The 12846-nt window shown below is 43.1% G+C and overlaps 1 protein-coding gene across 5 annotated transcripts in view; it reads right to left on the bottom strand.

The window, feature by feature from the left end:
• The window catches only part of WDR37 (WD repeat domain 37), a 238826-nt gene that overhangs the window by 14034 nt on the left and 211946 nt on the right, over positions 1 to 12846 (bottom strand). For all 5 annotated transcript variants that reach the window (XM_078782006.1, XM_078782007.1, XM_078782008.1 and 2 more), the window contains one exon: positions 5055 to 5196. In XM_078782006.1, coding sequence (XP_078638132.1) covers positions 5055 to 5196 — 142 coding nt within the window. The remainder of the gene's footprint in view (positions 1 to 5054; positions 5197 to 12846) is intronic.

Here is a 12846-nt window from a genome sequence, read left to right as displayed (position 1 = left end):
GAGTACTAAAAGACGGTGCTAAAACACCAATAAAAAATCTTAACAATTAATATTTTAAATTTAGGTTTAGGCACATCTAAAAAAAAAACACTTTTTAATCCTTTTTTTTTTTTTTTACATTTCTGTGACAAATCTGGGACAGGGAAGGACATGCCTGTGGAGAAAATGAAACATAATATATATTTCACGAATCTCATGTTTCCATGTATGAAACCAAAGTAGTGAAAACACCAAAATTATCAGCGTTTCTGAATATTTTTGGGTGAAAAATTAGGCCCAGACAATCGAATCACACCCGCATGGTGATGCCATTTTAATCTTGTCACACGACATACAGTTAAGCTGACAGTGGCAGTAGCATCAAGAGATCGTTTTAGGCTCAACCTGTTTCGAGACGACTCGAGTCACGTCATGATATGGACCTGTGTCTACCAGTAAAGATGGTCGATTTGAGTGAGGTGACCGTGCCTGCCAATAAAGGTCGGGTCAAATGGGGCAAGCTGTGCCTGGCAGTAAAAATAGCCAGTAAGGTGATAGTGCCTACCTGAAAAATGGCTGATTTGAGTGAGGTGACCATGCCTACCAGTAAAAATGGTCGATTCAAATGAGGTGAGTGTGCCTACCAGTAAAAATGGTTGATTCGAGTGAGGTGACTGTGCCTACCAGAAAAATGGCCAAGTCAAGTTAGGTGACTGTGCCTACCAGTAAAAAATGGCTAAGTCAAGTGAAGTGACTGTGCCTACCAGAAAAATGGCCAAGTCAAGTTAGGTGACTGTGCCTACCAGTAAAAAATGGCTAAGTCAAGTTAGGTGACTGTGCCTACCAGTAAAAAATGGCCAAGTCAAGTGAAGTGACTGTGCCTACCGGTAAAAATGGCTAAGTCAAGTGAGGTGACTGTGCCTACCAGTAAAAAATGGCTAAGTCAAGTGAAGTGAATGTGCCTACCAGAAAAATGGCCAAGTCAAGTTAGGTGACTGTGCCTACCAGTAAAAATGGCCAAGTCAAGTGAAGTGAATGTGCCTACCAGTAAAAATGGCCAAGTCAAGTGAAGTGACTGTGCCTACCAGTAAAAATGGCTAAGTCAAGTGAAGTGAATGTGCCTACCAGTAAAAATGGCCAAGTCAAGTGAAGTGAATGTGCCTACCAGTAAAAATGGCCAAGTCAAGTGAAGTGACTGTGCCTACCAGTAAAAATGGCCAAGTCAAATGAGGTGACTGTGCCTACCAGTAAAAATGGCCAAGTCAAGTGAAGTGAATGTGCCTACCAGTAAAAATGGCCAAGTCAAGTGAAGTGACTGTGCCTACCAGTAAAAATGGCCTAGTCAAGTAAAGTGACTGTGCCTACCAGTAAAAATGGCTAAGTCAAGTGAAGTGAATGTGCCTACCAGTAAAAATGGCCAAGTCAAGTGAAGTGACTGTGCCTACCAGTAAAAATGGCCTAGTCAAGTAAAGTGACTGTGCCTACCAGTAAAAATGGCTAAGTCAAGGGAGGTGACTGTGCCTACCAGTAAAAATGGCTAAGTCAAGGGAGGTGACTGTGCCTACCAGTAAAAATGGCTAAGTCAAGTGAGGTGACTGTACCTACCAGTAAAAATGGTTGATTCGAGTGAGGTGACTGTGCCGACCAGTAAAAATGGTTGATTCGAGCGAGGTGACTGTGCCTACCAGTAAAAATGGCTAAGTCAAGTGAGGTGACTGCACCTACCAGTAAAAATGGCTAAGTCAAGTGAGGTGACTGCACCTACCAGTAAAAATGGCTAAGTCAAGTGAAGTGACTGTGCCTACCAGTAAAAATGGCTAAGTCAAGTGAGGTGACTGTGCCTACCAGTAAAAATGGCTAAGTCAAGTGAGGTGACTGTGCCTACCAGTAAAAAATGGCTAAGTCAAGTGAAGTGACTGTGCCTACCAGTCAAAATGGTTGATTCGAGTGAGGTGACTGTGCCTACCAGGAAAAATGGCTAAGTCAAGTGAAGTGACTGTGCCAAAAGTCAAAATGGTTGATTCGAGTGAGGTGACTGTGCCTACCAGTAAAAATGGTTGATTCGAGTGAGGTGACTGTGCCTACCAGTAAAAATGGTTGATTCGAGTGAGGTGATTGTGCCAACCAGGATTAATGGCCGAGTTCAGTGAGGCAACACAACTCTGCTAGTGAGAATGGTCGAAGCGAGTGGGGTTACCTGTGTCCATCAGCAAGAAATGGTCAAGTCAAGAGGGGTGACCTGTGTCTGCCAGGATTAATGGCCGAGTCGAGTGGGGTGACACACCTATGCTAGTGAAAATGGCCGAGGCGAAAGGGCGACCTGTGTCTGTCCGTAAAAAATGGCCGAGTCGAATGGGGCGACCGGTGTCTGCCAGGAAAAATGGTCGAGTCGTCACGATTCATCACATTGTTCGAAGAAGGAAACACAAAGCCGCCTTAAAGTGAGAATTGTTCCCGTCTTGTTCCGCTTCCTAATGCCCTGCATCGAGGTACACTTGCCTTGATAATATCTACAAATGATGCCACAACAAACCTAAAGTTCATGCCCCCGTAATACACTAATTCGGAATTTATTAACTTTATTTTGCCACATCCAATATTTCATGGAACGCCATTTGTCTACCTTAGGAGCAGCACAGGGATGTTATAAAGCCCTCACCACCAGGTATTTGTTCAAAGAATGCACCCTTTGATGCATCTGAAAGTACAACTCTCCCAATGTCGATGTTCACCACCCACCACAACCCGCATCACATTTGTTCATTCCTCGGGCTCATTGTGGTCTTGCCAAACGAGATTTTACAGCATGTTGGTTTGTTGAATTCGCTTTTGTGCATAAATTGATAAAGGGTATTGATCGCACAGGCAGTAAACTTCCGCATCATGGACGGGAGTGAATGGGCCAGGGTACGATAACAGATACATTAATTCAAATAGCGGAACTGCACAGATTCGAATCGAATGGAAGGACCTCGAAACAATAACAGAATGTCATTCTCAATGTGTGCACACCATAAACGGCACCAAAACTTTATTCTATGTCCCCCAGCTCTCTCTGGGCTCTGTCCCCCAAATATTCCTACAGGTCGCACAAGATCTACCTGCAACCCTCTTATGGTTAAATTGCCAAAATCAAGACTCTCTGCTCACCTTCACTCCTTCATTCCTCTTTTCTCCCGCCTCTGGAACAAACTCCCCCACTCCCTTCAATCCCACTCCTCCCTCCAGGTCTTTAAAACAGCTGTTCACCACCATCTCTTATCTCCTCCCCCCCCCTCCCCCCTATCCAAAACCTTGATCTTTTCTACCACCGTTAATTCACCCCAAATCCACTTTTTTTTTGGAAATACCGACTTCTTTCTTTCCTGGAAATTACAGCAGTGTCCATGTGTTTTATACTTTCCAACCCCCCCGCCTTCCCATGCCTCTTCCCCCCGAGCCCTCTCCCTCCCATGGATCTTCCGATATCCCTGTTCTCTGCTGTTGTACTTGTGTGCTTCCCCCTCTCTCCCCATCTTATCTCCCGCTCCCTTTTTTGCATGTTTAGTTGTGTGTGTCCGTTTGTTGTTGTTTTTTTGTGATTGGTGCTAGCTCTTACACGAGCCTCGATGTTGTATGCAAAAATAAAATAAAAAAGGCCGAAGCAGCAATTATAACAAAATGATCAAATATGGAACACAAGGAAGCATCAAACTAATGCCACTTGCAAGCGAATATGAAACGTCTATTTAAAAAAAAATTGATTTGAAAGAAACGATAGCCAATGAGCATTATACGGACGCGTGATGTTTCACAGCCAATGGTGGACTGCTGCCCCCTTATAAATCACCGGGAAATCGAAAGACGTTGCAGTCTTGGCTCAAGTATGCACTTTATTAACAATTAAACAATGCAAAGCGAGAGATGCTATGATGATCAGGTCGAGTGTGGCAATTTTATTTTAATCGAGCTCGAAAATCCAGTGAAAAGCCATTTAGATCATCAACTAGCAATGCATTGATTGCATTGGGCCTGACACCACACCCCACGGAAGATAAAGAATTTATGCAAAACCAGACAAAGAAGGCAAGGAAGGTCGATGGTTGCGAATCCGATGCAACATCACTCTGGCCTAATACTCCATACGCTGATTTGTGCTCTCATGCTCTCCTTAATGGTTCCTCACCCTTGTGGTAACATGGTTCCGAGGTGATCAATTGTCGTGGTAGGCTTCTCACAATGGAGGATTTGATAATAAAATGCATTGCAGGGATACAAGTGCATTCTCACCAGTAGGGGGTTCACAATCGGGAATAATTATTCAAATCTTGCATTTCAATAGAGGTAGTGCTCCGGCAGCGATCTCGAATGGTTCAAATGGACTATGCTCGGTGAGGGAAACCAAACGCCACCCGGAATACAGGCCTCGAGGCGAGGACAACGGGGGCAAGGGCGAGCACATTTTCCCAACACATCGCTCATGGGGATAACTGCCGATCGTTCAGCCTGCACGGCACAACTCACCCAGTCTAGCCAAGCAAAAATTCTAGGACTCGCATTGGGATCGAGCTAGCAGTGGGCCGAGGGCTACTCGACCAGCACCCAGACAAGGAATGAGAAAAAAGCACGGTTTTAGTACAAATATCGTGCAGGAAACATAACATGTATGGAACACAGGTAATCAAAGGTACGCCGAGCTCTCCGACGTCCAGATGGATTATTTGAGCCAATATAGGGAAATAATTTAGTTAGATCAGGTCATAACCTGGAATCCAATTTGGAGACGTCAGATATGCTTAAAATTGAGGCGTCTGTAATTCAGTAGGATAATCTAGTTAGCCATGTACTTGCAGGATATGTGAGATGGACCATGAAAGCAAAATCACCACCTGCAAGCAGTTATTCCTAATCAAACTCACTAAGTACACACTGAAGGGATTTTCACTGCTCAACTATGCTAAGGCCTGACATTCAGGGTCTGAGGCTTGAAGGAGTGTGATAATATTGGTGCAAATTGCAGTGGTGGACCTCAACCAGTGTAACCTTGAGCCTCGTCACGTACCATGAAACTGTGAATCGAAGGTGCACGTACTCACTCTGTGTGCCCCTGGAACACGTTCACAGAATGAATGGAGGGGTCGCGGAAGTCCCATAGTCGGAAGGTGGTATCTCGAGAGGCGGTAACGACCAGGCGCTGTGCCGGGTGAGCGCAGCAGTGAGTCAGTTCCTGGTCATGTCCTGCAGACACAGGCCATCAAATGCAACAAAGAACAAGTTACTTCTGCAACAATACATTTATTTGGAGGAAAAGTAGGGAAGAAGAACATTGTAGAAAGATGTAACGAAAGATAAAAGGAAAACAGTAATAACAACAGGGAGAATTGCTTTGCAATGCATGTCCCCTACTGGTCCCAATGAATGTTCTTGTTCTAAGCACTTAGCAATTATGAGCCATATACAGTAGAACAAATTGTTTTAGGTCTGCAAAGCTACATAATAAGTTGGAGTTTCTGTAACTTGTCATAATAAATCCATGTACCAAGTTTCAGTTCAATACGTTAAAGGGGATGGAAATGTCTGGGAAACCACAGGTGGGACAGGACAGACAGATGGAGAGCAAACCTATCGTCCCCTCCGGTAAAACAGGTAGGGGACTATCAATATGAAAAGGACTATTGTAGATTAAAGAAACATGTTGACAGAGGGAGTAAAATAAAAAAACAAGGAAAATGGATGAAATGCAGGAAGAGGAGGAATGAAACAAGACCGTGTGATAAACAATGGAGAGAGTATAGTCGGGCAGAAATGAAGAGTAAAGTGTTGGCAGGAGGAGAAAAAGACAACAGGCTTTTATTTTGACTTTGGAAAAGGTCCTTTAGAGAAGCATAATGGCCTGTTATGGCCATTTTTAGAGAAGAGAAGCATATACATCACATAAATGGCCTGTTCCCCAGCGTGTCAAAAGGCAAGCTATTGTGATGACGAGCCACCGGTATTGCACTGCTAGTGCTGATACAATGACCAAGTCCAAATCCAAACACAGGCATTTCATTGATGAATCGTACATTTGCCAAAGAGCCGTTACATGCTGGTTCGACTCGTTTGTATTTTTGAAAACAGTGGTTTATGTCTGTCATAAGTGGCACGTGTGCCCTTTTATTACTGCTTAAGGGTGCTTTTTCTTTTCCTCGCCCACCTGTAATGCGTTCACTTTTCAACACGGGACCAGATTTATTCTAATCCTTTTTACCTTCTCTCCAGTTCTGTTATTTCTCTTATTTGATACAATCATTCGGATTTTGTGACTGTTTTGAAGTTTTAGCGGAACGAGAAGCTGTGTTAGACACTTTCAGCTGCACTTGTATTGGTTTTTAAGGATGTTTCGATTCCCTTTATTCTATGTCTCATGGTCCACTTTGAGCGGTTTTCTGCAGCCAGACACCCACCTACCTACACGTGTACACACGACTACCACCTTAACGGTGCCAATTATTTCCACATTCTTGTGGGGTCAACGAAGGAAGGTTGTTGAATCAAGTCTTTCACGAACCAGCTCAGGCCTGATGTTCAACTGAAAGTGATTAGTGCAGGGTGATGGCGATAACATGTCTACGCTTCACAAAAGACACCATGGGACCTTAATCGTCCACCAACTAGTGTTTGTGAATGCGACATACAAGGGCATCGATCACTATTGAAAAGTGTTGGGGGGCGCATAGCGTGAAACCAATATGGCATGGGGGCCGGGACCCAATTTATTATTCTGGGCACTTTGTGGCTGCTTGTGCTACCTTTTCTGGGGAAATTATTTTAAGGGGATGGGGGTGGAGGAGTGGGGTCAACTTTATTTTGTGTACCATACAGTCCAAAAAATAAAGGAAGATGAAAAAAAGAAATAAAATCAAAGTCGGCAAGAAAGGAATAAGAACTAGTCAATTTACCAAAAAAAGAATTAAGTGAGCAAGTGGTGAGAGCAGTGGCTTACGTCGCAAACGACACTCCAAGCAGCTAACGTTTTTCCAAATACGGAAAAATGGAAAAAGCAAATTAAGGCATTCCTTCGATCTTTTGCAGTCTAACTAAAAGCAACATAGTAGGCTGAAAATATAATGTCTGAAAATGTAAAATGAAGGCGAAAACTACTGAGACGGAAGGCCAGTCTCCATTTCAATTGTCTCCAAGGTCTCAACTTTAAGGGAGGATTGATGGAAAAACTTAAGGATATTCGTATATGTAATCATCCTCAACAAAAGGATGTCCTTAAGGGAAAAGTCAAGGAAATCCTCAAATTTGCCCTTAAGGATGCTTTATGCAACTGGGCCAAAGTCTTTCAGAAGAGGCCAAGAGCAACGATTACAATTATTGCCAAATTTAGGATGTGACACTGCAGGCCATTAATCAGCAACTGGTTATGTTTACAGCCCTGTCTGTTTATGAACAAGATATCTCAAAAAGTTGTGGACGGATTCAGAAGAAATTTGGTGGGCAGGTTGTGTATGTGGCAAGGACAAGCTGATTCAATTTCGGTGAAGATTCGAATCCAGATCCGAATCAAATAATTATTTTAGCGATTTGTCACCATTGAGTGACAGGGTAAAAACGATATTATATATATACACACTAGCCGAAAGCACCCGGCGTTGCCCGGGTTCTTTTTGATTGAATTTACTACTATAATTAAGCTTTTACTCACGGCCGTAGAAGATTGACTACTATAATGCAGCTCAGCTATTAATTGTGAAATGGGCCCAGCCCGGCCGAAGCGGCCTCGACCGGCCTCACCACCTCACCTATAACCTTCCCGGGGCCCGTCCCGACATTTTAAGTTATTTTTGAATGAATTTACTACTATAATTCATCTTTTACTCGTGGCCATAGAAGATTGACGACTATAATTCAGCTCAGCTTTTAATTGTGAAATGGACCCAGCTCGGCCGAAGCGGCCTCGACCAGCCTCGCCACGGCGCGCCACGTAAAAAGGGGGCTTACAGGTGGTCAGACAACGATGAAAAGTCAGTTTACCCAAGGAACCTCAATGGAATACTGCTCTCCCCTCTGGGCTGGTGCTCCTGCCTCGCACCTAGCTCGTCTTCACGCTGTTGAAACCAAAGCATTCAGAATCATTGGAATCTCCCGCGATGAAGCTAACTCCAAGGGCCTCTCACTCACTCACCGCAGGCAGGTTGGTGGTCTTTCCGTCTTCTACCGACTCCTCTCTGGCCTTGCCCCCCCAGCTCTCTCTGGGCTCTGTCCCGCAAATATTCCTACAGGTCGCACAAGATCTGCCTGCAACCCTCTTATGGTTAAACTGCCAAAATCAAGACTCTCTGCTCACCTTCACTCCTTCATTCCTTCATTCCTCTTCTCCCCCACCTCTGGAACAAACTCCCTCACTCTCTTCAATCCCACTCCACCCTCCAGGTCTTTAAAACAGCTGTTCACCACCATCTCTTATCTTCCCCCATCCAAAACCTTGATCTTTTCTACCCCCGCTAATTTCACCCCAATTCCATTTTTTTGAAATACCAACTTCTGTCCTGGAAGTCCTTGGTGTCCTTGTGTTTTATACTTCTCCCTCCCACCCCCCACCCCCCTTCCCAAGCCACCTCCCCCCAAGCCCTCTCCCTTCCACACATCTCCCTGCTCTCAAATGTTGTGTTTGTGCTCTTCCCCTTCTCTCCCCATCTTGTCTTCCGCTCCCTCTTTTTATATATTTTGTTTGTCTGGTTGATTTGTTTGTGAAGTAAATGTTAGCTCTTTCACGAGCCTCGATTCAGTATACAAAACAAACAAACAAAAAAAAACACCCATAAGCCCCCTTTTCCCCTTTTCACATGGCCACCGCATATGCATATATATGTATATATATATATATATATACATATATATATATAAATATATATATACGTATATATATATATATATACGTATATATATATATATATACGTATATATATATATATATATATATATATATATATATATATATATATATATATATATATATATATAATTATATATGTGTATAATTATATGTGTGTGTGTGTGTGTATATATATATATATATATATATATATATAGCATGATATTTCAAAAAGTTGTGGATGACTTGTGACAAAACTGGGTGGATGAGTTAGTTAAGTGACAATGACAAGCGATTAGATTTTGGTTCAGGTTCAAATCCAGATTCGGCCTATAAGTGGGATACAAAACGTAAACTGTTGAGCCTGGTGGAGTTATGCACCCTGCCGAGTGCCATTCTAGTTGGATTTTGTTTCACACTCATATCAGAGTTAATGCAGGTTTTATTGAATTTTTAATCAGGTACATATTCTTGCCCCACGTGGTATATCAAGATCAGTCAGACACCATCACTGTAGTGTGTACCAGGAGGCAAGTGTCACACCAGCTATTGATGCATGCATCATGACCAACAGCAAATGCCTGCCACATTTTCAATGGGACGCTAGCAGTCAAAACAATTCTGGGGGTAGCCAGGAAAAATATAAATAAATAAAAAGGCTCTTTGGCCAAACAGTTGAATAGGCTTCACCTATTAGGCACGAGCTTAGCAGAGCTAGAGCCCCCCTACATCTCCATACAATTGTACTGCAGCCAATACCGAGAAGATAATTTAATTCTCAATTTTATAGACCAGTCCACCCAGGAGAGAGGCCATTTAAATCATTCCTCCCAGAACTGTTTTGTGTGTACCACAGGCAGGTTAATGTGTGTGCAGGCAGGTTAATGTATTTTGACCCTTCGGTCAAAATGCATGCAGCAATAGCTGGTGTGGTACTTGCTTCCTTCCATACACACTAGAGTAATAGAGTCTGATCACAACTTTGCCATGTCGGGTTTGACCAGTTCTCGAGTAGAGCTACTGCTTCACTGGGCCACCGACATGGGCCACCAAGCCCAACACGCGTGTCCGTAGATGTTCCCTCTCCGGGGTGGACCGGTAACCCTTGGAGCACACTCTGTAACCTTGTTTTCCGAACATTGTTGAACTATAATGGAATTGTGTTTTCAATTTTTATCATGTTCGAAAGTTAATCCTCTCCCAAACAACCAATTTCCACTAGGAACTGCATGGTGCTGCAGTATCTGCTTGCACTTCACTTTTACTAGCGTCTCATTGATTTTAACAAGTTTCCCGACACCAAACACTGAGACTCCCCCGTGTTTAAACAGTAGGCTGCAAACATTGCATGTCACAACGTTCTCCAGGTCTTTGGCATACGAACTAGCATCTCTTAAATCCAGAAAGTTAAAACTTTGATTCATCAGACCAGAGTACCCGATTCGATGTTTCAGTCGTCCAATCTTGGTATTGCCTTACAATCTTCAGTCTTTTCATATTATTATGTGGTCTCAGTGGTGGTTTCTTTGCTGCAACACTGCCATAAAAACCTACTGCAATCAGTTTTCTGCACACAGTGCTGGACGAGATGTTATCTCCGCCTAAATGAGGCCTGCTCTCATTTAATGATCCTCAGCTGCTGACTTGTTTTCCTTCTATGGGGCAAGCTGAGCAACTTCAAGTAATCTGGCAGCCAAACCATGTTTTCAGGTCATAACCTTGTTTTGGCATCTTGAGTTGTTTTTTTTGGTGGATTTTGCTTCCGAAGAACACCAATTTCAAAATTTATTTTACTGGACTTCTGTTAGCATTGGGCAATTTGAGACAATTAGCAGAAAACAAAATGGCCACCAAAATACCAAATTCCGTCCAGAACAAATATCCAAATAGCCTTTAAGTATTGCCAGGCTGCTAAATGTTGTATGGTTCACTCAGGCCTTCACTATAGACAAGTTTGAGGTCGCATATCGATGTATTGTTTGTAGCACGTGGCTAATTTGCGTAAATTCGAGATTTATAGTGTGGCCAAGTTACAGCGATTCCAAAGGCTGAAGATGGTCTCGTGCAGATAGTGGTAGAGATTTTTAATGCAGATGTAGAATCTGAGAATGGTAAATTGTCAACCCATTCCTTAGCAGTTCTCATGACTCAACCAGATGTTAAAACATACCAACAAGAACAGGGTATACCATGCCTTAAGAAGACAGATATGACAAAGCATATCGATTATGTGCTTGATATTGTGAGATACTCGTACAATGCCCCCAAGAAGCCAGATATGCCACCGCAGTTTCTGAAGAAGCAAGTTCCTCTGCTGAGTAGCCTTGCCCATATGGTTGTGCCACAGCAGAGAGCTAGTGAGAGTAACCTTACTTTCCTGACAGATGCCGTAAAGAGTGATGACTGTCCTGAGTTCAATGGGTACAACACACATTTGTGTTGTGAGCAAGGCAAATCTCCTGAGCCTAAAACTAAATCAGTCAATTTACCACTAATTGATGTGCCACCAGCACATCCTCACATTATCACGACTGTTATGAGCAAAGCACAGAAATTAACTCAATAAACTGGACAGGATTTCACACTGTTCACCGCTGATCAACCACTATACAGAGTTGCAGTAGTGGTCCAGTGGGCACATCCAGATCTATTTCCACATCTAATTCCCAGATTAGGTGGAATGCATATGCTGATGAATTTTGTGGGTACCGTTGGAACATTGATGGCAGAGTCTGGCCTAGCACAGATTTTGGAGTCTGTATTTGAAGGTGTGAGCAAAATGCTAACTGGAAAAAAGTTTCCAATGAATATGAGAGCTATGCGCATGGTGGCTGAGGAGCTACGCCAAGATTGTTGGTGGGCAAGGTTAGCGAAGGCACCATGATCATCTCTTGACTGTGCTGGAAGACCTGGCATCTAGAAGTCGCACTGCAATGATGTGGGTTGATGTTTTTATCAAACCAGTATTTATAATGATGCTGTATGCAAGGACAGAACGAATAGGTAATTGGCCTCTTCACCTACAGGCAGGTAAACTCATGATGCCGACATCTTTGCATCCAGGCACATCATTTATGCAAGATTGGAATGCTAAGGAATGGGTTAACAATTTACCATTCTGAGATGCTATATCTGCTTCACAATTGTCTACCACGATCTGCACGGGAACATCTTCAGCCTTTGAAATCGCTGTAAATTAGCCACACTGTAAATCTTGAATTTACGCAAATTAGCCACACTAGGGCATGCCCGTACTATATATATATCTAAAATTACATCCCCCCCCTCTATTTACATGAAATGGTTTGGTCCAAAGCGAACGGCTTGCGAGTACGGTGACAATCCCCCCCCCCTCTATTTACATGAAATGGTTTGGTCCAAAGCGAACGGCTTGCGAGTACGGTGACAATCCCCCCCCTCTATTTACATGAAATGGTTTGGTCCAAAGCGAACGGCTTGCGGAGTTTGGTAAAGAAATCGCCATAGCGTGCACAAACGCGCAGGAAAGCGAAAGAATCGCAAAGTAGTTTTAATTAGTTTTAAAACATAGTTTAACGCCAACATAGTTTGCCAACGTGAAATAAATGAATACGCTCTCACATGTGCCGTCCGAGGCAGAGTCTGTTCGCCACGTTCGGCACACGTGATAGCTCGCTGCTCTCTGATTGGTTGAATCGTTTTTTGGACATAGCTCGCTAACTACTTGTCCGATTAATATGAAACCTTGAAAAGGCACATCCTCGGGTCCCCAGCAATATACCTGGCAAGTTTAAAGTATATCGGACCCGTGGTTGTCGAGAAACAGCGGTCACAGACATACATACATACATACATACATACATACATACATACATACAGAGATTACTGGAATTATAGATAGATGATACAAACAATACATCAATATGCGACCTCAAACTTGTCTATCGTGAAGGCCTCAGTGAAATATACAATATTTAGCATCCTGACAATACTTAGACTAGTTGGATATTTGTTCAGGATTTTTTTTGGGTATTATGGCAGCCATT

The sequence above is a fragment of the Myxine glutinosa genome, chromosome 7, assembly GCF_964187855.1.
Source record: "Myxine glutinosa chromosome 7, kmMyxGlut1.1, whole genome shotgun sequence".
Taxonomy (NCBI): Eukaryota; Metazoa; Chordata; class Myxini; order Myxiniformes; family Myxinidae; genus Myxine; species Myxine glutinosa.
The sequence above is the reverse complement of the archived record's forward strand: the minus strand, read 5'-3'. Positions and strand labels throughout refer to the sequence as shown.